Here is a 24,354-nt window from a genome sequence, read left to right as displayed (position 1 = left end):
GAAGGCTGGGCTGCCGCCACCCCAAAGACCCGGCCCTGAGGCTATGCACGCTCCAGGCCCCAGCCCGTCTGCCCATCAGGGGCTCTCTGCCTACTTGTGGTCTCTGTCAAATAAATAAATAAGTAAATAAAATCTTTAAAAGATATTTTATTTATGGGGGGAGAACATGAGTGTGGGGGAGGGGCCGAGGCCAAGGGAGAAGCAGACTCCCCAGCGTGGGGGCTCGTTCTTAGGATGCGGCTAGCAGGAGCCACAGGGGCGAGGAGGGGCCCTCAGCAGGGACCCAGGCTCCCCACACAGCTAGAGAACCTGGCTGGGATGGACTCCCAAGGGTGCACAGCTTGACAACAAGGCACGCCCTCCCTGGCAGGTGTTGGCACCTGTGGCCACTCCCTCCGCACCCACAGCGCCCCCTGTAGGACCCTGACCTCACCCAGCCCGGAGGGGCCCTGTGGCCATTCCCCCTGCTGTCTGGTGCCTTCTGCCTCCTCTCCTCTCCTGACAGGCGCAGGGTGCTGGAGTCAGGTGGGGATCCCCCCACCCCGCGCCAGCACACTCTCAGCCCTTGGGCCTTGAGGGTTTAAACGAATAAAACAAAATTACCAAGGATTATAAAGGAAACCAACTACATGGAAACACAGTTATCAAAACATTTCCATTTTTTGGTATAGTAACATAGATGCTTCTGTACTAACACATTAAAAACAGGGATGGTCTAACAACGAGGGTCCGTCCAAAGTAGTGATGGGAACAAATGGTGTTTTGAGCTTCAAAAACTGTAATGCAGCCGGAAAGCGGCGGTGCTTTCTGCCGGTGACAGAGACACAGGTCCCCTGCTAACTGTTTTGGCTGGTTGCCCAAGTACAGAAGAGAATGCTTCATTCCAGTTACAAGTGAGTGAAAACAACGATGTGATTTTTTTCCCTATCTAGGTTCCCAACCTCCCTGAAACCCACAGACCCCGATCAAGACCCTGAGTGCAGAGTGGAACCGGAAGCAAGGGGGAGCTGTCCCGAGGTGAGCGCTCCTGCTGGTCCACACTTAGGGCGGCCCCCAGAGACACGGGGCCCAGCTCAAGTTTCTGGGGAGAAATGCGAACCTCTCCGAAGGTCAGTGATTTGCCCAAAGGCAGCCAGGCTGGGCTCCCAGCCCCAGGGGGCTCCCTCCACCCAGCGCTGCCTCCTAAGGAAGACTGGGCCACAGAAGAAGGTGCTCACTCCACCCTTTGCCGCCCCCCCGGCCATGACCTGTGGGCTTAACCAGAGTCCAGACGGGCCACGGTCCCTGAAATCACACACAGTTCGTTATTTTTATCTCCAGTTTATTTTTTTAGACTAAGAGCAGAGTATGAAAGTCACAGCCAAAGCACTTGAAAAAGGCCCGGAGGATGGGTAGGGCCACAGAGGGTGGGCAGGGCAAGGTCATGGGGTTTGGGTCCCGGCTCAGGGCTGGACGGGAGGGGGCGTTGTTGTCACACGGTCTCCAAAAGTGTCTGTGCGTTGCATAGGTCTTGTCTTCACAGAAGACACAAGAGGGGCCAGGGGGTCCCCCTGTGGGGGCCTAGCCTGGTGGGGAAGGGGTCTGAAGCTGGAAGGAGACGTCCAGGAAGGTCAGGGAGTTGAGGGGGAGGGAGTCTGTCCGTCTGTACATTATATATAGAGATATAGCGTCTGTACATGCCTGCTGGAACCCCAGTGCCCACCCCTGTCACCCTTGTCCACCGCCCGCCCCCCCAGGGGTGTCTACTTGTAAACTTGGATTCAATCCAAACCACAGTCCTGGGCGCGGGAGTCCGAGGAGGAGGACGTGCTTATTGCTGTAAACAGGGGCGCGGGGCAGTGGGCCACCCCCTCGCCCATCTAGTCCCCTCCCTGTGCTCCGCCCCTAGAAGAGAATGACGGGGGTGCCTCCCACGCTGGGGTCTGCTCGCTCTGGGGCAAATTTGTCTCTCGTGGTGACAACAGGGGAGGGTACCAGGGGTCGGAGGAAGGTACCAGAGCCACAAGGCCCCTCGGGACCCGTGGCTGTCCCTGCGTCCGGTCCACTACAGGGCCCTGCGTGGGGAGAGAGGGGGCAAAGGGGGCGGGCCCAGGTGTACGGTGCAGACCGCACCGCCAGCCATCGGGGGAGGCGTCGGGCCCCACAGCCAGGCTTCCCTGGGGGAGGCCAAAGTCTCCCTGCCCTTTCCCAGCCCCGTGTCTCCCCGCCAAGGGAGGGGCAGAGCTAGGAAGCCAAGAGGGTCAGGAGGAAGAAGGCGATGCCCACCGCCAGGGGCAGGTGTTCCCGCTTCGGGCTGGTCCCGCTGATGCTCTTCTCAAGCTTGGGCACCTGGGGATTCTCCCCCTCAAAGTCTTCTGTGGGCAGAGGAACGGAGAGCGCGGTGAGGGCCGGGCGGCGCGCGCGGGCGGGGCTCGCGGCGGCGGCGGCGGCGGCGCAGCCGGGACGTGGCCACCCACGGGGCCGGGCGGGGCGGGGCGGGGCGGGCTGCGCGCCCGCGGGGACGCACGCGAGGCGAGGCGAGCCGGCGCGGGGCTGCGGTCCCAGCAGCGGCCACCAGAGGGCGCCGCGCAGACTCACCCAGCACGTTGATCCTCACATGGGGGCCCATGGTGAACGGGGGGAGGGTGGGGGCCGGCTTCTGCCCGGAGCGCGGTGCTGCGGGGCGGGGTGCGGGTGGGAGAGAGGAGGGGAGCGTCAGGGCCAGGACCCCCCACCCCGCCGCTACAGCTGGGGGGCGGGTCCCCGCTCCGGGCCCCCCGCCCCGCCCCCGGGAGCGCGCGGAGCCCCGCAGCGGGAGGCCGGGCGCGCTGGCGGCGGGCGGGCACTCACTGGCGGCGCAGCAGACGAACACCTTCATCCTCAGGCACTTCCAGTGCGGGCCGTGCGCGGGCGTGGCTGCGGGCGAGACGGGGCCTCAGCGGCGTCCGCCGCGACCCGCCCCCCGCGCCGCCCCCTGCCCGGCTCCCGGGCCCGCGGGCGCGGCCCTCGAGAAGCCCCGACCCTGAGCTCTCAGCCCCGCGACGTCCCTCGGGGACGCGGTGACCCCGCGACCCACGCTTCGGGCCGCCCCCAACCCTCCCCGCGTCTCAGACGCCGCAGGAGCCGCAGCCCGCAGCCCGCAGCCCCACGCGGCGTCCCGGGGTGTCTCGCGCCCCGCGACGCGGACCACGTGGCAGCCACGTGGCCCGCCCCAGCCCCTGCGGACCCCACCCCCTGGCCGGACTCTGACACTCGCCGTCGGGCCCACAGCCCCACACACCCGGCCCCCGGGGACCTCAGCCCAGGGCTCTCACGCACTTTTTCCCCGCCCCGCCCAGCCCCGAGCCCCGGGGCCCCACCCCCGGGCCGTCCCCGGGAGCCCAGCCCTTGGCCGCCTCCCTGGTCCGCTCGTTAGGCCCCGCCCCGGCCCCACCCCCTGGCCCGCCCCGGCACCCTTAGGCCCCGCCCCGGCCCCACCCCCCGGCCCGCCGCCCCGCCCGCCCCGCCCCGCCCCGCCCCGGCCGCCGGCCCCGCCCCCGGCCCCGCCCCGGCCGTCACTCACAGATGTAGTAGTACTCCTGGCCGGCGTGGAACTCGTAGCCCAGCGAGAAGGCGCTGTAGCGCTGGAACTTCTCCGAGAACTTGATGGGGCTGTGCGGGGCGTGCGGGCGGTTGCACTCCCAGCGCTTGAAGCCTTGGCTGGCGTTGCAGGTGCGGTAGCCGGCGCGGCTCACCATGTACAGCACGTACTGCTCCGCCCCGCCCCCGGGGCCCGGCCCCGCCCCGGGGCCCACCCCCGAGCTGTTGTAGTGGGGGCAGTAAATATCCAGATAGTCGTTCACGTTCACCTGCACCGTGTAGCCCTCTCGCCGCAGGCTGCGGGGGAGAGGAAGCGGGTCAGAGAAGAAACCCCACGCCAACCGCCGTCCCACGCCGCCGCTCGGCACAGCTTCCCTAGGGCCTTCGCAGCCTCCCGGCGTTTCTCCGGAGCCGCCTCTCTTCTCAGCGCCTGTCCCCGTCCCCGTCCCCAGGGCCCGAGCGCCCCCAGGCCCGCGCCAGCTGCCCACGCCCACGCCTCGTGCTGTCCTCCTCCCGGCGGCCGCCAGAGGGCAGCAACGGCGCAGGGAAGCCCGGCCTGCCTCCAACGGCGAAGGGGGACGTGCGCTTCGGTTGCCACAGAAACGGCGCAGGCCCCAGCGACTCCCAGACCCGGGCCCGGATTGCCTCCGCCCATCCCCCACAATCCTCCACTGGGGGGGAGTGGTCGGGGACTGGAAGGGAAGGGGGGAGTGGAAGGCATCCCTTCCCAGAGATGCGCACCTCTCCCGCAGGCTTCCCTGCCGCGGCCAGCGCACCCCCGAGGCCGGTCGGCCAGGACCCGACCTCACAGACGCAGGTGTGGACGCTTCGCGCATATACACGCGCAAGTGCCGTGGCGCGCGCACAGACACGCGCACCGTCCGCGCGGGCGGCACACACCTGGGGGAGCCAGGCTGCCTGTGTGTTGGACTCGCACGCAGGACTGGTTGACCCCAGACATCTCAAGCTCTCTTCCTGCGTCCCCCCCCAGACACACACACGCGCGCGCGCGCGCGCACTTGCCCTCTCTGCGCTATTTTGGCAATCAAGGTCCCCGATAACTGAGACAACAGAGCCGCGAGCAGGGACTCCACAAGGCCCCACGTGGTAGCATGCCAACCGGCCCAAACTTCTGTCTCTACACACTGTCCTCCTCAACCACCGGCCCTGAGTGGTGCTCGTTGGAGAAGTGGGCAGAGTGCCCGGGCAAGATGGCTGAGCCTTCTACTTCCTTGATTCTTCCATGGGGACACAGAAGCAGATGCTGGGTCCCTTGTAATCCCCACCTGCCTTGCCAGCCGTCATCAAAGTGTTGGTCTTAATGCCCTGGATGGTGGTGCTGAGGGGTGGTGCGGGGATGGGAAAAACATTTGAATGGAGAAGGAAACTCAAGAGAAGTAGGGGGGAGTTTCCCCCAATTCCCTTAGGGTAGGAATCCACACATCCCGCCAGGGAGAGGAGAACATGGTGGACACAGAAGGCCTGGGGCACTTGGCAGCATGTCATGCCACTGGGGTCCCTCAGCCCTGGAAACTCCCTGAAGGGAGGGACTGGCTCCTCATGTCACCAAGCACCTCCCAGTTCCCCAAATAGTCATTAGATCCATTAGGGAAACAAGCTTGGAGGCCTCTGAATCGGGCGGAGCTTTGAGGGTCCCTCCCCACCCAACCAGACTTGCTTGGCCTGGCCTGTGCCACCCCCTCCCCAAGCACTCCCTTCCAAGTCTGGCAGGAAGCAGAGAGGTGAGAGCTGGTGCCTGGGCACCTCAGTGGGAATGGGCACAGCCTTCTTGAGTCATCAGGAATGCCACCAGTCCCACTTGGTTCCCACGGGAGTGATGGGTCACTTAGGCCCCTCCCTGGCCCTGGCACTCAGGTGGGCAGGAGTCTCGGCCTGGGGCACTGGGAGCAGGAAAACGGGTTAGACCAGGCCTGGCTCCTGGCGCCACCTGGGTTTGCCTCTCTATCCCCAGCTTCCAAGTCTACCGTTGCTCCCCCATAGGCTTTGAGGAGGGGCCGCCAGTGGTAGGGGGCTGGGCCCAAAGCTGCAACCCAGCCACCCTGGGACCCTCCGCCCTTGAGCCTCACCTAGGTTTCCAGCCCTGCTGTGAAAGGGCCCTTCCCTGGGACACTGCCCAGCTCCCCCCACAACACAGCCTATCCCAGGAAGGAGTAAACCAAGGCCAGGGTCACTGGGACAGGTGACCTCAGTTTCCTCGACAGGGCAGGGACTGGCCTTACAGAGAGGCCTGTGGGTGAGCACTGGTGAAGAGAAGCCATCCTCCACCTCTCCCTGGGCTGGGTGGCAGGAGGAGTCCCTGAAATGCCCCCAAGCTGGGCATGTGGGAGGAAGCGCGGCTTGTGGCGTGGCTGTGGGCAGCTGGAGTGTGACGGGCAGGGGGCTGGGCGTCCCCAGTCACAACTCCTGGGAGACCCGAGTGAGGTGTCTCCTCCGCTCGGGCACTGTCAGTGAATCTGTCATCCTCCCCGCCCCAGCAGTGCCACTAGGCCGCGCGATGGCCTGCGGCTCACTCCCCCTCTAGGGCTGTAGCTCCCCATCCGCGGGGGTGTGGGAGGCACCTGGGGTCTGGGGTGTGCCTGCCCCTCCGAACGGTCCTCTATTCTTCCTCCCTTCATCCCCTCCTGGCCTCCGCGTCTCTCGCAGAAAGGCAAGTGTTGACCCACCCCACCTGGAGGGGGTGCCCCCTCACCCCATTATTTCGTCTCTCGGGCTCTCCTGGCCTCCGGGGCGCATTCCGACCCTTCTCCGTCACTCCTTCAGTGCCCCGCGGCTCGCGCCTGGGCGGGTGGGCGGCGGGGGAGCAGGGAAGGAGCAAACCTCTCCCCGCGGGGCAATTAGGGGCAGGTAAACAGGGTGCCTAACAAGACCAGGGAGTAGGGAAGGCATCCCGAGGGGCCCTGAACTTGCTTAATCCCTGCCCCCACCCCTAGAAGCCGGGATGCGGAGCTAAAGGCGCGGAGGCGCGATGGCAAGACACCGACCCGGGCTCCCTCCCCGCTAGCGCGCGGCCCCGAGGCGGCGCGCCGCTCGCTCCAGCAGGCGAGGCCGGACCACGTGCGCGCGGCGTGGGGCCCGCGCGCCCGGCTGGCGGTGGGTGGGTGGCGGGAACGTTCGCGGGGCGGCGCGTGCACGCCGACACCCCCGCACCTCTCGGGGCGCTCCCGGCGCCCCGCCCCGCTGGGTCTCGCGGGCCCCGGCCCGGGCCCGGGCTTCTCCCGCCGGCGTCGCGTGGGGGAGAGGCAGCGCGCCCCACATCCCCGCCCCCTCCCTGCGACAGCGGCGGGCGGCGGCGGAGGTTTATTGATCTGCAGCGGCGGCGAGGAGCGAGAGACCCGCCGAAAGCGAGACACAAGCGGAGTGAGAGCAGACGCGCGCGGCCAGAGGAGAGACTACCAGACCCGGGTCCCCGAGAGGGGACAGGGCGAGACAGCGAAAGAGGGGGGCCCGGAATCGGAGAGAAAGAGGACCGGAATGGGAACGGAGGGAGGCGGGGAGACAGGGAGAGAAAGGAGGGGGCCGATCGCGGAGGCCCCCAGACAGCAGGCCAGAGACGGCTGGCAGGGGCGGGCAAGGGGGTGCGGGCAGAGGCTCGGCGGCAGGGAGAACGCGCGCGGGGGGAAAGACCAGCGGGACCTAGCACAGCCTCAATAAACCTCTGCTGAATGAACGCGTGAATGAGAGCGAGACCAGCCGCAGAAACATTTCCGAGAGAAAGAGGTAGGCAGCGGGCTGGAGAAGATGTTCCCGGCGCTTCCCGAGTCAGGGGTGAATAACAGCGCCTTGCTCCCTTCTGCAAAGCAAGGAAGCACAGGGCCGGGGGGCATGCGTGTGGCCATCAGCCGGTCCTCCCACCCCCACCCCAAATTCAATTCCGGGCTCGGGGGACCCCTCGATCGACCTCACATTCTCCTCCTTTCCTCCAGTATAGTACCCCCATCCCTAGTCTGGGCCAGGTTGGGAACTGGTCTCTCCAATTACAGCGGATCAGACGGAGGGCCCGAGTCGGGGGGGCCGAAGGGCGAGATCACGACCGCCGTGCGGGGCACTGCCCCCAGGTCTGTCAAAGGAGGCCTCTGCACGTGTCCCACCAGCACCCTCCCACGTGACCCCAGGAGGCGGGGTCGCAAGACCCTCTCCACGTGACCCCAAGGGGCAGAGACCCTCAGCACGTGACAGGGGGTGGGAGCCCGGCGCCCAGCTCACGTGACGGGGGGGAGGGGGCGCGGGGAGCCTGTGGCTCGGCCCGGCCCCGCCCCCAGCTCCCTGGCCCTCTCCACTCCCGGCTCCGGAGCACGTCGCTCTCACGATTTATGGGGCCGCGGCTGCCGCAGTGAGGGAGCCGGGGAGCCCGGGCGCAGCGGCAACAAAGGCCGAGGAAGCGAGGCGGGGGCGGCGGCGTCCTCCCAGCCGGGTGCGCGCCCCCTCCCACCTCTGCCGGTCCAGACCTGCGGGGGAGCGGGGAAGACAGAAAGGAGGCTCCCGGAACCGGGCTCCGCCACCCCCTTCCAGGGCTCTCACCTGAGCCCAGGTGTATGCGGGGGAAGGGAACCTGATCAACAACATCCCCCCCCACCCCCAGGCCGTTCCCGCATACCCCTGGCTCCGGCGTCCCCTAAGAACGCGGGGTTGCCCAGAGGGTGCTGGGAACCTGAGACCCCTCACCTGCGTACTCTCCACTCCCCGCCAGACTCTAGCGGGGCGGGGGGAGGCGGACGTGCGAGTCTGGGGGAGGGGGACGAGCTAGATAGAACGGGGAGTCAGCCCCCAGCACCCCCCGGAGTTCTTCGAGTCCCGCTCCCGGGGAGGGGGGGAGGGGCCTCATCCCCACCCCCGAGGTTTCCATGGGAAGCGAGAGGGGGGCGTCGTTGGCTCATCCCCACCCCCAGTCTGACACTCGGGCGCGAGCAGGGAGAGAGGGGGAGGCGCGGAGCCCCAAACAACAAAGAGCGGAGCGGCGAGCGGCAGCCCCTCCCCCGGGAGGCTGGGGGTCGCGGCCGCCCGGCCCTCCCGGCCCCCTCCCCTGGGGCCTCGCCAGTTGCTCCCGAGTCGCCCCCCAGGGTGGGGAGCCAGAGGCAGTGCCGCCGCCGCCGCCTGGGCAGGTGTGACAGTGACCCCCGCGTCCCTAGGGATGCCCCCAGCACACAGACACACACGGAGGCACGGCGGGGAGGAGAAGACAAGGGCAGCGAGGACTGAGCAGACTGAGGACCCGGCCCCGCAGCCGGCACCCAGCCGCCGCGCCACACACCCCGGGAAACCACACGGCCGCCCTGACACCCGCCCAGACCGCGGCGGCGCCGGCAGCCACCCCAGCCCAGACGCGGCCGGCCACGCGGACAGCGACCGCAGCCCCCTCCCCGCCCCGCCACCCGCTCCCACCCCCAGACGATCGCCGACGCAGACACACAAATCACACACTCAGACACACACGCACACTGACAGCCGCGCACGCCCGCTCACACTTGGAGCCACACGCCGTCCCCAGGCCGGGCGTGTGTGTGCGTGTGTGACACGCCGACATCTGCCTGCCTCTCTCCGGTTCGCCGGTGGCCACGTTCCCATCCCCAGCTAGCAGCACCTCCAGGACCCCAGCCGCGGCGACCCAGCCCCGGCTCACCCCCGCCTGGCGTTTCCCCACAACCAGGGCAGGCCATTCGGCTACGTTCTGAGGAGGCGCCGGGCCGGACTCCCTGCCCTGCCCCGGACCCCACTTTTAAAAGCGGGAGTCCTAGACAGAACCCCTCGAAAGCCTCAGCGCTGAAAACAGGTCATCCCTGGCCGCCCCCCCCGGTGCGATGGCCCAGCTCGGCTGAAGGGGGAGAAGATGGGGGACTGTGCGAGGGGCGCTCTTCCAGCGGCGGGCGCCGAGAGAGGGCCAGGCGGGGTGCGGTGTCCCCGAGCAGCCTCCTCCGCACGGCCCAAGTCCTCCTTCCAAGACCTCAACAGCCCCTTTCAGACCACCCCCCCGCGAGTTTCACAGCCGCCCACAGACTGTGCCCCTCTCCCTCGTTCCCAGCCCCCGGCCGTGCCTCCCAGGACCCCCACCCCAGGTGCCCTCAGGACTTCCCGGGCCCACCGGCTCCCCCTCTCGCAGACGCGGGACGCACTGGGCTCCCCGGGCCCCCGACTCACTGCTGGTTGGAGCTGTTCCAGTATACCGCATGCCGGTTCCCCAGCGCCCCCCCGGGCCCCTGGGCCAGCAGCGGCAGCAGCGGCACGGGCACGAGCAGCAGCAGCAGCAGCAGCGGAGCCGCCGCCATCCCCGGAGCCGCCGCCGCCGCCGCCCCCCCGACTGAGCCCCGCGCTCCCGGCTTCTCGCCTCCCAGCTCCCTGCCGCCGCCGCCGCCGCCGCCGCCGCCGCCGCCGCCGGCCCCCAAGCCTTAGGCCACGCCCCCAGCCCTTCCCTCCGCCCTCCGGGCGCGCCCCCGAAGCCCCGCCCCGGGCGCGCTCCCGCCTGGCCCGGCCCCGCCCCGCTGGGGCTCGGAGCGCGCGGCGCTGGGGAGATGGGGACCGTGCTGCCCCGTCGGGAACGACCGGCGCGCGCCTCCTCTCTCGCTCCTAGGGTTACTTCTTGCGCGGGTCCCCGGCCTTCTGCTGCCCAGTCTCGAGCTCCCTGGAGAAGGACTAGGGGCCCAGACCGGGGTCTCCATCTTCTGGGAGCACATCCATCCGGGGCATGGGGCGAGGGAGATTCGAAAAGGAGCTGGGGGTCCAGGACGGCTTCATAAGTAGAACTAGGCCCCTTCCCACCCCTTCCTTCTGAGCAGTCCGCCCTCCGCTGCGTCCATGGCCCGCTCTCTTCCCGAGTGAAGGAGGAGGCCGCTGGGCTGCAGGGCGGAGAAGCCGCAGTGGGCACCAAGGGCGTGACAGCCATGACCCGAAGCCCCCAGCGTCTTGGAGGAGGGAGAGGGGCTTGGGCCTGAGAATGTCCCTAGTGCGTGTTCTGGAAGGGCCCACAGTGGTGTCCCTCAGCTTGCTCACTGCTGGGCGCTCTCAGTGACTTTGTCCCCGCAGTGACGCCCAAGCACAGACGTCGCACACACACATTGGCCAGAACAGAGGCAGGGAACAGAGAGACACGGCCCTGGACACGGACGTTTACACACACACGTGCCCTGGCTGACACTCACACCACCAGAGATCCGCAGACACACCGACACGTGGGAGCACACCCCAGACCGTGCCCACGCAGGGATGCACGCACAGGCCCACAGGCACCCAGAAAACCACAGTTCCTTGCTCTCCTCAGGTCCCTTCTTTGCCCAGGAAGTAAACGTTGAGGGAAAGGGTCTGGGATCCAGACATAGGGGGTGCCCAGCCGTCATCTCTTCTCTCTTGGAGAGGCTCAGACTGAGAGTGACCCGGTCTCAGACCAGGTTCCCACAGTCCACACCCCAGCGACCTGCGCCCGGGGAGACTGTTGTGATGCTCTTTTCTCCTTTACTTCAGGAGGGAAGACAGGCAGATCCCCTCCATCTGCTGGTTCTTGGCGGGGCAGGGGTCCCCACACAAGTCAGCCTCAGGGGCTGCGGTGGGGGTGGGGGGACAGTGCCATCCGGCATGGGCCTCATGCCTGGCTTCTGCCAGGCAAAAGCAGTCTCCATCCTCCCTCAGCTCCCCTCCACCCCAGGAGATCTCCTCTCCCTTCTCGGGAGCCAGAAAATAAATTAGGCCCCTTGGGGTGGGAATGGGGGACTTTGCAAACAGCTCTCTCTTTCCCCAGACTCTGCACCCCCAGGGAGATTTCTTTCTCCCGAATGATGCTAACCTGCCTACTCCAGATACCCCAGGTCCCAGCCCCCCCTCCGCCCCCTACGCTCCCTGTGGGCCCAAGGGAGGCTTCTCTTTGTAGGGCCCACAGTGGGCAGAGGGGCTGCCCATTTATGTATGGATGGAAGCTTGCTGGTTTGGTCGAGAGTTCAGATTTCATTTCATTTATTTTTTTAAGATTTTATTTATTTATTTGACAGAGATCACAAGGAGGCAGAGCAGCAGGCAGAGAGAGAGGGGGAAGCAGGCTCCCCACCGAGCAGAGAGCCCGACGTGGGTCCGATCCCAGGACCCTGAGATCATGACCTGAGCCAAAGGCAAAGGCTCAACCCACTGAGCCACCCAGGCGCCCCCAGATTTCATTGTAGAAGCCTTAAATCCCTCTTTGTAGAATCTGGGTCCCACTTATGGATGTGAGTCTTTTTCTACAGGACTCAGATACTCCTGTCTAGAAACGAGAATCCCCATACCCACTCCCCATAACTGATCCCTTCTCCTTAGACTCTGGAGCCCTTTCCCTAGGATTTAAGTAGGTCTGTTGGGTTTTTAAGCTCTGAGACTCTCTATAGAGCCCAGGGCCTGTCCATGGGATCCGGTGCTCTATGTGGACCTCTGGCCAAATCAGTCTCTGGCTGATGTGGGCTTTTGTGTGTTTTAGGATAAGTACCCTCTATGTGGACCCAGTCTTTAGGGTGCTTCTCTTTGTAAGTAGTGCCTCTGTGCTGTTTCCTTCAGCAGGAGGTGGCCCTGTGTGTCTCCCTACCTTGGTGAAGGAGTTTGAAGTGATGGCACCCTTTACCTGCTCCGCGGGTGACTGCTTTGTGCCACACACAAGCTGCTCGACTAAGTGGGGTGACATGGGGTATGGCCCTCCAGGCCAGCTGTGGTGCACAGGCCTGCCTGGAGGCCTCCAGTCATGGGCTCTTGGCCTCTCTGGAGACTGGGTCTCTGGGTGTATGATCACGGCCACTGTCTACACACCTGGGATCTGATCTGAGGCCTAGGCCTCGTTTTGTGGCATCTGGGTCCTCAGTGGGTTCTAGGCCTCTGTGTAGAACTGTCACTCGAATTTTTCTCAACGGTGACTCACAGTTAGATGTTTATTTGTTCATATGTATTTATTTATTTAAAAGATTTTATTTGTTTATTTAACAGGCAGAGGTCACAAGCAAGCAGAGAGACAGGCAGAGAGAGAGGGGGAAGCAGACTCCCCGCTGAGCAGAGAGCCCAGTTCGGGGCTCGATCCCACAACCCTGAGGTCATGACCTGAGCTGAAAGCAAGAGTCAGACCCTGGGGGGCTCCATCGGCTGGGCATCAGCCTTCGGCTCAGGTCATGATCTCAGGGTCCTGGGATCGAGCCCCACATCGGGCTCTCTGCTCAGCGGGGAGCCTGCTTCTCCCTCTCCCTCTGCCTGTTGCTCCCCCTTTGTGTGCCTCTCTCTGTGTGAAATAAATAAATAAAACCTAAAAAAAAAAAAAAGAGTAGGACACTTAACCGGCAGAGCCACCCAGGTGCTCCAAGATGTATATTTCACCAGAGAGCACACACATGTGCACACACACAAGCTCACATGTACCCAGAACAGTAATGGTCATGAAACAATAGCCTTACTACAGAGGACATGCTCTGAGATTTTTCTTCTCTTCTAGTCTTAAAATTTCTTTAAAATAAGAAGGTGGCCGAGACCCACAAAATTTATTCTTCATTTCACCACCCCATAGGCTCACAAGTCGTGGTTTGACAGTGGCATCTAAGGCCTGGGCCCGGACGGACACCTGTCTGTGGAGCGAGGGCCTCTGGTGGGGGGTCCTGAGGCCTCTTCTCTCTTACCTGCGGCTCTGCCTGCCTCTCCCTCTGGCCCTCGGTCTTGCCAGTGTTCCTCTGGTTGCGTTCTCCAGGGACACGGAATTCGGGCCCTTGGGAGCCCTGTGACATGGTGCCACAGGCCCACCCGCCTCGGGGCCACGGCAGCAGGGAGCAGACCAGGTAGGGGACAGAGGGAGTACTCGGGCCCTGTGGCCCGCGGCGGCTCCCAGGACATCGTGTGGCAAGCACAGAGCTGAGACATATTCAATAAATCATGGAGGCCGGGGCCTGGGGGAGGGGAGCCCAGCAGGGAAGGGGGGCCGCAGATAAACAATTCATTGAACAAACAAACAAGGGGCCTGCGAGAGGGAGGCCTGGCACGCATGTGCGTGGGGGAGGCAGCCACCTGCTCCACACGGAAGCCGTTCCCAGGCTCCGCACCTTCCCCGGGGCCTATGCGGGTGGCCCGCAGCGGGCCGGTGGTCGGGAGCTGGTGTGGAGACCCGGGTGCCGAGGACCAGGGCGATGCGTGTGTCTGCCGACTCTCCCGAGGGTGTTGTCCGCAGGGCTGTGTGACACGCAATGTCCTGAGTTGTCGTGGAGTCACAGACACACACGCACACACGCCTGTCCTGGGACACATGCACCACTGTGTGTCCAGGACGCAGGAAACCAGGATGCTAGGCTCAGTGGGCTGGTTGGGGGCAGGGGGGTAGGGAGAGCCTCCGACCCTTGTCACCATCCTCGTCACGCCCTGCTTCCTCTAATGAATCCCGCAAGCTGCCCGGCCTGAAGTGTGGGGGCATCTCCGGGCTGCTGTGACAGGTGCGTGTGGGTCCTCTGCACGTGCTTCGGGAAGAGGCGAGAGGGAAGTCGTGTGGCTTAGCGGGGACAGGTTGGGGGTTGAATTCTAGTTCCACCACTCATCGGCTCTTCGGGTCACCGCACTTGTGACTGCTTCCTCATCTGTAAAGCAGGGAGGACAGCACCCTTCTCCAGGAGCTGCCTGGGACGAGATTAGGACCCATGTCCCGGAAGCACTCGGCACAGTGCTTAGGACCCATGATTTCATGCGGGCCTCATTACCATCACTTTTAGCTATTTATTTATTTATTTATTTATTTATTAAAGGTTTTATTTATTTATTTGACAGTCAGAGATCACAAGTAGGCAGAGAGGCAGGCAGAGAGAGAGGGGAAGCAGGCTCCCTGCCGAGCAGAGAGCCCGATGCGGGGCTCCATCCCAGGACCCTGAGATCATGACCTGAGCTGAAGGCAGAGGCTTAACCCACTGAGCCACGTGGCGCCCCTATTTATTTATTTATTTTTAAGGATTTTATTTATTTATTTGAGAGAGAGAGAGAGAATAGAGTGGGGGAGGGAGGGGCAGAGGGAGAGAGAAACAGGCTCCCCGCTGAGCAGGGAGCCCAGTGGATGCTGCGAGGCTCCATCTCAGGATCCCCGGACCATGACCCCTGCTGAAGACAGACGCCCAACCCACTGAGCCACCCAGGTGCCCCATTTATTTATTTATTTATTTATTTATTTATTTATTTATTTTAAAGATTTTATTTATTTGGCAGAGACAGCAAGAGAGGGAACACAAACCAGGGGAGTGGGAGAAGGAGAAGCAGACTCCCGCCGAGCAGGGAGCCCGATGCAGGGCTCGATCCCAGGACCCTGAGATCATGACCTGAGCCGAAGGCAGTCACTGAGCTGACTGAGCCCCCCAGGCGCCCCCCATTTACTTATTTTTTTAAAAAGACTTTATTTTTGAGTAGTCTCCACATCCAGCATGGGGCTTGAACTCACAACCATGAGAGTCACAAGCCCCACCTCCACCTCCCCTGGCAGAGCCAGCAGGGCGTCCCCGACACCGTTATTATGAAGGGGTCCTCTCCTGAGGTCTGCCCACTGAGACTAGCCCTGGACTCGCTTTTCCATTCCTTCTCCTGCTCGCCAAGCTTTTCCATACAGCTGTCACCACGGCAGAGCCGCTGTTTGGGGAGTGGGATGGGGCAGGAAGCAGTTAGACGGACTCAGGGAAGGGGCAGTTTCAGCCCCGATCAGGAAGTCCCCATCCTTGACAATGTGGACGGTGGGATCTCTGACCTCCTAAGACTGCAGAGTCTCCTAACCCCTAACACTCCACCTGGATCCAGACTCTCTTGCTTTTCCCCGCCACCAAGACACCAAGATTGAGCTTTCAAGCCAGTGGCTTCAAGGAGAGGGGACAGGGCAGAGGTGTGAGTAGCTACCCCGCCCTGCCCCGCCTCATAGCCAGGACTCTAGCCCCCACCTTCTGCCTAACGGTTGAGAGGCTCCCTGGCCATGATTGCTATGTCTGGGCGAAACCCAGAGAAGTGGCTCCCTAGAGTGGGTGGGGGGAACCCAGGCTGGAGGGTGGAATACAGGGTGGGTCTCCTCCCTCTTAGGCCCCGGCATTCCCCAGCCCTCCGGAGTCCTCTGGAAGGATCTGCTCCCTGCAGGAGAGAGCCAGCAGACAGGTCTGAGCTGGCCTGCTCCTCCGCAGACAGAACAGGTTGGGGGAGGGGGCCAGTTCGTGGGTGGGGGGGGAGTGGTGACTCTAAACCCCCTTATTGTCTCCTCTGGGGAGCCAGGGCCAGAGGGGACTATGGCTTGGGCACACCCTGCCACAGCCGGGGGCCCGGCCCTTTGCCTCCCTTGGCCAGCCGCTGCCAACTGGGGAGCCAAGAGTCTGGGCCCCCAAGTGGAGCCAGTGCCTGCCCACCCCTTCCCAAAGAGCCGTTCTCTCTACTCCCCTCCCCTGGGCTGGGCAGGTCCAGGCTAATCTGCACGGAGCTTCACAGCAAACATTGATCTGTAATAAAACCACAGTGTGTGTTCAGGAGAAGGGACTCCAGACACAGCGAGATCCAGACAGCACCCATACACACTCACACATACATACAGACAGGAGCACAAACACAGCCCGACCACGGGCCCACACTGAGCCACACGCACAGGCACTACCCGGTCTGCGCACCCCCTCCCTGCCCTCAACTTTGTCCTTCAAGCGCAAGTCTCCTCCGACAACCCCCATAGAACTTTCTACATAGCTCTAGAGTAGCCTTTGCACTTGGCATTATAATCATTTGCTGGCCACTCTGCCTTCCTGAGTAATCTGCAGATTCCTTAAGGGAAAGGACCTTGTCTGATGCAAGTGCTTACCCCTGCAGGCAGCAGGCAGCCTGGTGTTGAGTTAGTAGGAATAGGTAAGCTGATTCAAATAATTGTTGGATTGATACACAGAGGAAGAGGTGCTCTCAGACGGGGGGCGGGGGGACACCCATGTCTAGAGACCCTTGAAGCACACGGGACGACCAGGGCCTGCTGCTCCCACCCCTAGGGCCTCACTACCTCTCAGCTTCTTCAAAGGGCCTCCCTCTTGGTTCAGTGGGAGACCACGAATCTGAGATTCCCCTGAGGGCTGGCAGGCAAGCTAAGGGTTAATGACACCTCATTAGTATTTAATTGGAGGAAGGAAGCTGGCCTGGCACCAGACAGGTGGGCAGGCATCCCTCCGATCCAGCACCCTGCCAGGCATGTGGGTGATTTGGCCCTGGAGACCCTCAGCCCTGCCCGGGGCACCGCCCCCCACCATGTGCTTTGCCAATTTCGTCTGGAGACAGTACAGGCCAGCCCCCCCCATCTGTCAACAAACATCCAGAGGGAGAGGCAGACCTCTCCTTCCTGCTTCAGCAAGGCTGCGCCCCTCCCGCTGGAGGAGACACTGGGGGCTAGAAGAGGGGTGGGGTAAGGAATGGGGAAAGGAGAGATAAATTACGGAGCTGCTAAAGGATAAAGTCGGGATACAGACAAGCGACAGGGCTGGGGATGTGGAGATGTCTGCTCAATTCGACCTTAAATGAAGAGAATGCAAATGAGATGCAGACGATATGCAGAAGACCAGGAGGATGTCAGAATTAGCATTCCGTCCGCTTGGCACCCAGGATCCCAAGGCTGTTGCCAGGACTCCTCCCCTAACCTTCCTGGGGTAAGTGGCACTGACCATTACTTGGAGTGAGAAAAGGACCTCGAGAATGACAAGAGCTTGGTTGGGCTAGGGCGGCGGGGACCTGGGAAACTGAGCTACACCCCAGTTTCCCCACCCCCAACCCAACCTGCACCCCCCCATCTGCCCCTGGAGCTTCAAGCAGGACCACTCTCCTCTCCAGGTTACTCCAGGTGGCACCCTTCCTTCGGGTTGCTATGGGGAGCCCTCCCCACCTCCAGGCCTGAACCAATGGGCATCACCAATTATGACCTCATGCCCCAGGCCGGAGACTCAACTGGCTGTTTGGAAGCCCGAGGGGCGCGGTCCAAGTGCGTCACTGCTGGGAATCCCCCGACGACCCCAGCTGCGGTGGCCTGCTGAAAGCAGGCCGAGCGGGGAGCCCATGATTTGATGAATGAGTGAATAAGCAAAGGAAGGGAGGAGAAGAAAAGAGGGAGGGTCACATGGAAAGACCAAAGCTCCAGGGTTTAGCTTCTAGGGAAAGGGTGATTTGCAACCCTGCAAAGTGTGGGGCAGGACCCGGGTCACCCGCACAGTGTGCCAGGCTCTAGGGACGACGAGACAGAGTGAGGCAAAGATGACCAGTTTTCGCATCTGCTGGGGAGAGACTAGGGCGGGCCCAGCGAATTGAGAGCCCCACCCTGGGCCGTCTAGCGCTGCTGAGTTTAGGGGAGATCGGTGACGCCCCAAAACTCATAGGCCTGCCCAGCCTCCTGGAACCGCGCCCCGGAACGCGCCTGGAGGCCTTCTCATGGGTCGGGCCCAGTCGCGGAAGGCCGCTCGCCACCTTCAGCCTGCCTCGGCCCCCGGGGAGCAGACCTGGCCCTCTACAGGGGTTGGTCCGGCTGAACGCGCAGGGCCAGGCGTGAGAGAAGGGCGGGCGGGACGCCAAGTCCAGCCGCCCAGGCGTCCGCGCAGACACCTGCCGGGAGCGGGCGGCCGGCGAGGGCCCCCTCCGAGTGCCCGTCCCCGCCTGCTCCGCACACCGGGCAGCGACGACCGGCTGGAGGGCCGAGGGGGGTGTGGGGCCGCTGGCCGCGGGGTGACACCTGCACCGTCGTCGGTGGAGGGCGAGGGCTAGTCGCCCGCCGGCTGGGGGAGGGGAACGGTGCGGAAGGCTGCAGGGCCCCGTTTCCACGGCGACAGACCGACCCCCCTCCTGGATGGCCGGAGAGACGCAACTCGAACCCAGGCCCCGAAGCCGGGCCGGAGCTCCTCCAGCACCGACGCCCTTGCCCGTGCGCTAAGCAGCGCGGGGACGGGGGGGGGGGGGCAGGGGCGATGCCGAGGGCGCGGACGAGCCGAGCCGCAGGCACGTGCACCTCCAGACGTGGCGTTCCCGGGACGCGGCCTCGAATGGGGGAGGGGGCGACGGGCGTCTGCCCCGCCCGCGGCGCCGCCCTCCAGCCCTCCGGCGAGCGGGGTCGGAGCGGGGTGTGAAGGGCTGGGGGAGGGGCCCGCGATGCCCGGAGTTCCGGCGTCTGTCAGTCTCCCGCCCCCCGGCGCCCCCCCCCCCGCCCCGGCCCGCCCCCCGCGTGTTCACACGCCGCCTCTCGCTGCCGCAGCCCGGCCGAGCTAATCACAACATCCACCTATCGATCGCTGGCCCGGTGCCAGGCGGGCCGGCTCGGTGCCAGGGGAGGCTGCGGGGCACCGGGGCGGGCGGAGCCCAGCTGCGGGGGAAGGGGCACCCCTCGCCCTGGCTCCACCCAGGACACCGTTCGCAAAGAGGGCTCCGGTTGGGCTTGGGGTGGGGGGGATCGGAGGCTCGCCAGCCAGAGGTGGGAGAGAGTGTGGGGCTCAGAGCAAAGGGGGCCCTCCCTTCTCGGCCCCACCCCCTCCTCCTTATAAAAGCGGAGAACAAAGAAGCCGCTGGGGAAGGAGGCTTTGATCTGACCCCACCTTCCCAGTTCTAGGCCAGGCGCGGCCCAGACTGCCCTTGGGGAGGGGGAGGGACGCCCAGCTCAGGGACCCGGGCATTCTGAAACAGCAGCCCCAGCTTTTGTCCCAGCGCCCTGCTTGGTGCTACCGGGCTTGGGCCGTGCCCCAAGTGGGTGGGCTGTCAGGAGCCTGCGCCCCCTCGGCTGCACAGGAAGCCGGCTAGGGAGGTGGGCGAGGGTCCAAGCCCACTGCTGCCGCTGGCACCCACCCCACAGTGCCTAGAGGGGCGCCCCCGGCCGCCTGGAGCGGACGGCCTGTGCACAGCTGGCACGGAGGGCCGGCCAAGTGAAGCCGAGAGCAGAGGCCGAAGGGAGTCCTGGTGTCAAGGAAGGAGCCAGAGGGTGGTGGTGGGGGACAGCAACCGAAAGTCGGGCGGTTTATTGAGGGTTTGGTCCAGACACTTATAAAAATACAAACTGGCATGATATTCAACCTCATAGCAAGTCCGTCTTCATAGAAGACAAGTGAGTGACCGCCTGGGGAGGGGAGAGCGCTGCCCCAGGGAAGAGGCCCCCAGGGTAATGGGCACAGGCAGGCGGGCTGGCCAGGACCTCCTCCTTGTCCTGCTCTGGCAATCCACCTGTCCCCAGGTCTTCGGTGTTGGCCCCAAAAGACTCAAGGATTCAGCCCCACCAAATCCCAGTCTTTCTGGGGGGACAGGATGAGAACGTCAAAGCAGCTGACAGAGACCCCGCGTTTGTCCTGCCTGGCTCCAGGGCGCCCGGGGCCCTGTGCAGCACCCCTGCGGCAACTCTTCAGCCTGTGGGAAGGGGCCGGCCCCTGGAAGGGTCACCGCAGACCCTCCGGCCTCCCTATCACTCTTCCATTGGTCTGGCTGGCGTGACGCTCCAGCGGCAGGAGTGTAGCAGGAGGGTCTGCTTGGCTCAGAGAACTCGCAGGAGACGCAGAATCGGAAGCAGCAACAGCAGCAAGAGACAGAGGGGGCTGAGCGCGCCTCCCCCTTGCCACCCTGAGGTGCCGCTCTCTCCGGGGCTTCCGACAGGGTGGGCGGACTCCGACTCTGTGAGGGAGGGGCAGCGCTGAGGGACCCCCGCCTCGGCAGCCCCTTCGGGCCCAGCCCTGGACTCTTCACTCCTGGCCCGGTTCGGCGGAGGCCTTGAAGGATACTGCGCTGGAGATGCCCTTTCCGTGGCCCAGCATACAGGGCTGGAGTGGAAGCTCCCAGAAAGATCAGGGGGAGCAGAAGCCATAGCTAAAGGCCCCTCCTGGACCCCTCAGGGTCTGATGCTCCGAGTCTCTCCCCGCGGCCTCCCTCACTCCAAGGGCCCCACACCCGCCCGAAGGGCTGCTCCCCGCACCCCAAGCCACTTACTGCTCTCCCTGCAGCAGACGGACACCTGGAGCCTCAAGCACTTGCCAGAACTGTCCGGAGCCGGAACCGCTGGGCGGTGGGGGGTCGGGAGGAGGAAGAAGTCAGCACAGGCTGGTTTCCTCACCGCAGACCCCTCCGGACCCTTCTGATTCGTCTTCTCTCTGCTTCCCTGGACAGCCTCCCCTTCCTTTTGGGCCACACCCTGGTGCCAGGCCTCAGCCGTGCCCCACATCATGTCCCCTCGCTCCTCTTGCTGTCTCCTCCTCTCTGCACACTCCCCTAGACGGCCCCCTACTCAGTATCACACTCGGGCCCCCCCACCTTCACTCCCAGGCCCCTCCTTCCCCTCCACCTCAGGCTCTCCGTCTGGACCTGCGGCAGGGGGAGGACGCCCCCTTCCTGCCCCGCCGCCCCCCAGACGGCCGAGGAGCGCCCCTCACTCACAGATGTAGTAGTAGGTTTCTCCGGGCAGGAACTCGAAGCCAAGGGAGAAGGGTGTAAAGCGCTGAATCTTCTCGGAGAACCGGACGGGGCCAAAGGGAGCGAAGGGGAGGGCGCACTCCCAGCGCTTGAAGGCGCCGGGTCCTTGGGCCTGGCAGGCCTCATAGCCGGGGCGGTCCACCATGTATAAAGCAAAGGTCTCGGGGCCGTCAGGGGGCCCTGGCCCCTCGTAGTGCGGGCAGAAGATGTCTAGGTAATCGTTGAGGTCCAGCTCCACCACGGCGTCTCCTCCAAGAAGCCTGCGGGGCGGAAGGCCAGTGTGGGCCGAAGGCACGTGGTGCCGCTCACCGGGGCCCTGAGGGTCCCAGGGGCCCGGGCTGGCCTCTCCCCCAGCCACTGGGGAGGGAGCAGCTCAGCGAGGCCCGAGCCTCTCAGCCTGACAGCTCCGAAGAGACAGAGGCAGGAAACGGGTGGGAGAGGGGAAGGGGGCCAAACTGACCGCAGGGCCTGTGACCGCGCGGCTCAAGTCCGAGCAGCCACTCCGCCTGCGTAAGCGCGGGCTGGAGCTGCAACGTGCAGGGCCTGGCCCAGCCCTGTGGACTCGGTGAATGTCAGGCGTGTGGCTGCTGGGAAGACTCTGGGGCACAGAGGTGAGGGGTACAAATCTGGGCCCGCAGCGCAGTCACGGCCACAGAGATGGCCGCCAGCAACAGAATCCGCGTCAGACAGGCCGAGAGAGGAAACTGCCTTCCAGATCTCAGTGCCATACCGAGAAGGCCACAGTAGAAGGAAGGAAGGGGGGTAGGGAGTAGATGGGAGGAGGCCCCTCCAGATATCAGCTCACCTTTGGCCCACCCAGGACTCCCTTCCCTACCTCTTGGGAGCTGCCTGTGGGGGCCGGGACAGGAGCGAGGGCCCGGGGCACGCGGCCGGACAGCACTCTACACCGTGAACCACGTCGCCCTTCCCTCCCATCCACACAGTCCGGACGGATGAAAGGCCTCTAACTACCCTCACTGGGTGGTCTAAGGACCAGCTTCGTCTGGGGTCTGGTCAGAAATGCTGATTCCTGGGCTCAGCTGAGACCGACCGAACCCAAGCTGGGCCTCGCTGTGATTTGCTGCACAGCATCTTCCACGCCTGGGAAAGTGTCCTGCTTGCACACTCAACAGATATGTGCAGACTGGACAGCCGATCCAGAAACCTCAGGGTTGGGGGCTAGGAAGCTGAATTTCTAACAAGTTCTGCGAGTGATTCAGAGGCACTGGTCTGGAACAGAGAGAGGGCTTCAGAGCTGGGAGGACAATAGCTCTTATCACGTGGTGCCGGCATCCCAAGGACCTGTCTTGATGCCCGCCCTCCCCGGGGGTCTCTGGGCTCCCAGAGGCCGGAGCAGAGGTCTTATCTGTCTGTAGCCAGGATCCTAGCACACGTCCTGCGTAACAACTGTTGGGGAGTGAACAAATGAACAGAGTCACAGATTGTCTTAAGTAGGAAATCAGAAAGGCAAACAGATGGAGAAAGCAGACAGACAGGGAGAACTGGGGAGGAAAATGAAAACAGTCAAAAAATACTGAGGTTCAAAGGCTGGGGAGAAAGAAATAATAATTTGTATCTGCACAGCCTGCACTCCTTTCGCACACGTGACCTCGGTCAGCCCGCCTGATTTCCCAGGGTGCCAGGTGTTATTAGCCCATTTTACAGATGAGATAACTGAGGTTAGGGAGTCAAACGACTTGCCCGAAGGTGATTCCGCTGGAAGGGCAGGGGCGAGACTGGACAGAAATAGAAGGGCCCAGAATGACGGAGATGAACGCAGAGATAGTGAATGAGCGCAGGAGGCCAAGGGAGCAGGACAGCAAACCTCGCTCTTTCCCCGGAGCGAAGCCCCCTCCCTCGCTCTCCAGAACGCCCGCCCCAGCCCGGGCCGGAGGTGGGGGGGGGGCCCAGCCGCCGAGAAGGGAGAAGCGAGGGGGCGGGGCTCGGAGCGCCGGCCTGGGGGGGCCCCGGCACCCGGCTCCGAGATCCCACCGCCGGCCTCCGGAGCTGGGGTCCTCCGCCCGCCCCCCAACACGTGCGGGCGGGGGGAGCCCCGGGCGCGCCTCGCCCCTCCCCTCCCCCTCCCCCGCCGGCTCAAACAAAGGAGCCCCGGCGCGCGGCCGGGCGCAGGCGGCGCCGCGCACAGAGTGAGAGTGGGGCGCGCGCCCGGCGCGGGAGCGCGCAGGCCCGGGCCGCCGTCGCCGGGTTCGGCCCGACTACCTGGGGTTACTGGAGTTCCAGTAGACGGCGTGGCGGAGGCCGGAGCCCCCTCGCAGCGGGGAGCTGAGGAGCGCGGCCCAGAGGACAGTCCGCAGCAGGGGCAGCAGCCGCATCGCCCCCGGGGTCCGCTCTGGTCTGGTCCGGCCGGTCCCGGCCCGCTTCGCTGCCGCGGCGAGAAAGGTACAAAGTGGAGGTGGGGGGGTGGGGGGGGGTGCGGAACTGGGGGTGGGGCGCCGAGACTCGCAGGCCACGCCCCCGGTAACTTTCCACCAATGGGGGCGCGCGCCCGCCTCCCCCCTCGGAGCCGACTCCTGTTAACCCTCTGTGCGCCGAGGCGCACGTCAGGCTCGCCACGCTCCCCCCGCGGCTGCACCGCGTCGCGAGGGGGCGGCACGGGCGGTGCAGTCCACTGTCTGGGAGTCCGTCTCGGGGGAGGTGGCGTCTTTCGCGTCTGCGCTAGTACCGGGCAGGTAGGAAGCCTTATTACTTTAGACTGGAAGATTGAAACCGGGGCACACGGCCTTCGGCCAGAAAGAGGGAGAGGTGCGGCGCGGCGAGGGTCCGCGGAGCCCGTCCCGCGCCACCTTAGCTTATCGCCCCTTCTGCCCACCCAGGGATAGCGCGAGTGGAAGGGACAGATCGCCTCCTGGGATCCCCCCACCCCTTACGGAGCCTCAGTGGTGAGCTCGTGCCCACCTGGGTGGGGGCCGGCGCCTGCCCCTCTCCGCCCCGCACCTTCTCTCCGGGCTGGGGGCCCACGCGGCCCCATTCCCGAAGTCGAAGTAATGAGGTGGTTGCGGCCGGTACAAAGCACCTTTGTTCCCAAGCCCTCAGGTGGGGCCGGGGAGAGGGAGGAGGCAGGTGCACGGCCTTGGGATCGTGGGAGCCGCCGCCCCGCTCCGCCCCGGCTCCGGGGCTCCGAGAGCACCAGCCGGATCCACTTTCCAGCCACCGGCCAGAGGGTGGGGACGGCGCGTCCGGCAGCTGGGCCGGCTGGGGGGGAGCAGCCTCTGGGGGCCGCGCACACGTGGCGTCGAGGACTTGGCGACCGGGGGGTGGCACGGGGTTTTACAGCGCCCTGGGGTACTGGGTTGCGCAGAGTCATCCCAGACGGGGCGGGAACCGGCCGCGAGCATCCCGCGGACACACACGCGGACCCGGCCTGGGACCCTCGCCCGAGGCGGC

The 24,354-nt window shown here is 64.6% G+C and overlaps 1 protein-coding gene across 4 annotated transcripts; it reads right to left on the bottom strand.

Annotated features, from left to right (window-relative positions):
* Positions 1 to 1,312: 1,312 nt before the first annotated feature.
* Positions 1,313 to 23,761, bottom strand: LOC308356133 (ephrin-A3; the record flags this gene model as incomplete). 4 transcript variants are annotated; one of them, XM_080824889.1, is made up of 5 exons in its annotated part: positions 1,313 to 2,354; positions 2,578 to 2,655; positions 2,830 to 2,895; positions 3,542 to 3,855; positions 23,170 to 23,336. In XM_080824889.1, the coding sequence occupies 5 exons, from the start codon at positions 23,280 to 23,282 to the stop codon at positions 2,224 to 2,226; spliced, it is 702 nt and encodes a 233-aa protein (XP_080681015.1). In that variant the 3' UTR covers positions 1,313 to 2,223. The 4 variants fall into 4 exon arrangements, with proteins under 4 accessions (XP_080681015.1, XP_080681012.1, XP_080681013.1 ...); XM_080824886.1 differs by lacking the exon at positions 23,170 to 23,336 and adding an exon at positions 9,712 to 9,867; XM_080824887.1 differs by lacking the exons at positions 2,578 to 2,655; positions 23,170 to 23,336 and adding an exon at positions 9,712 to 9,839 and having other exon boundaries at positions 1,319 to 2,354.
* Between the last annotated feature and the right edge of the window lie 593 nt (positions 23,762 to 24,354).

Source organism: Martes martes (genome assembly GCF_963455335.1).
Source record: "Martes martes genome assembly, chromosome: 15".
NCBI lineage: Eukaryota > Metazoa > Chordata > Mammalia > Carnivora > Mustelidae > Martes > Martes martes.
Note: the sequence above shows the minus strand (reverse complement) of the source record. Positions and strands in the feature narration are given on the sequence as shown.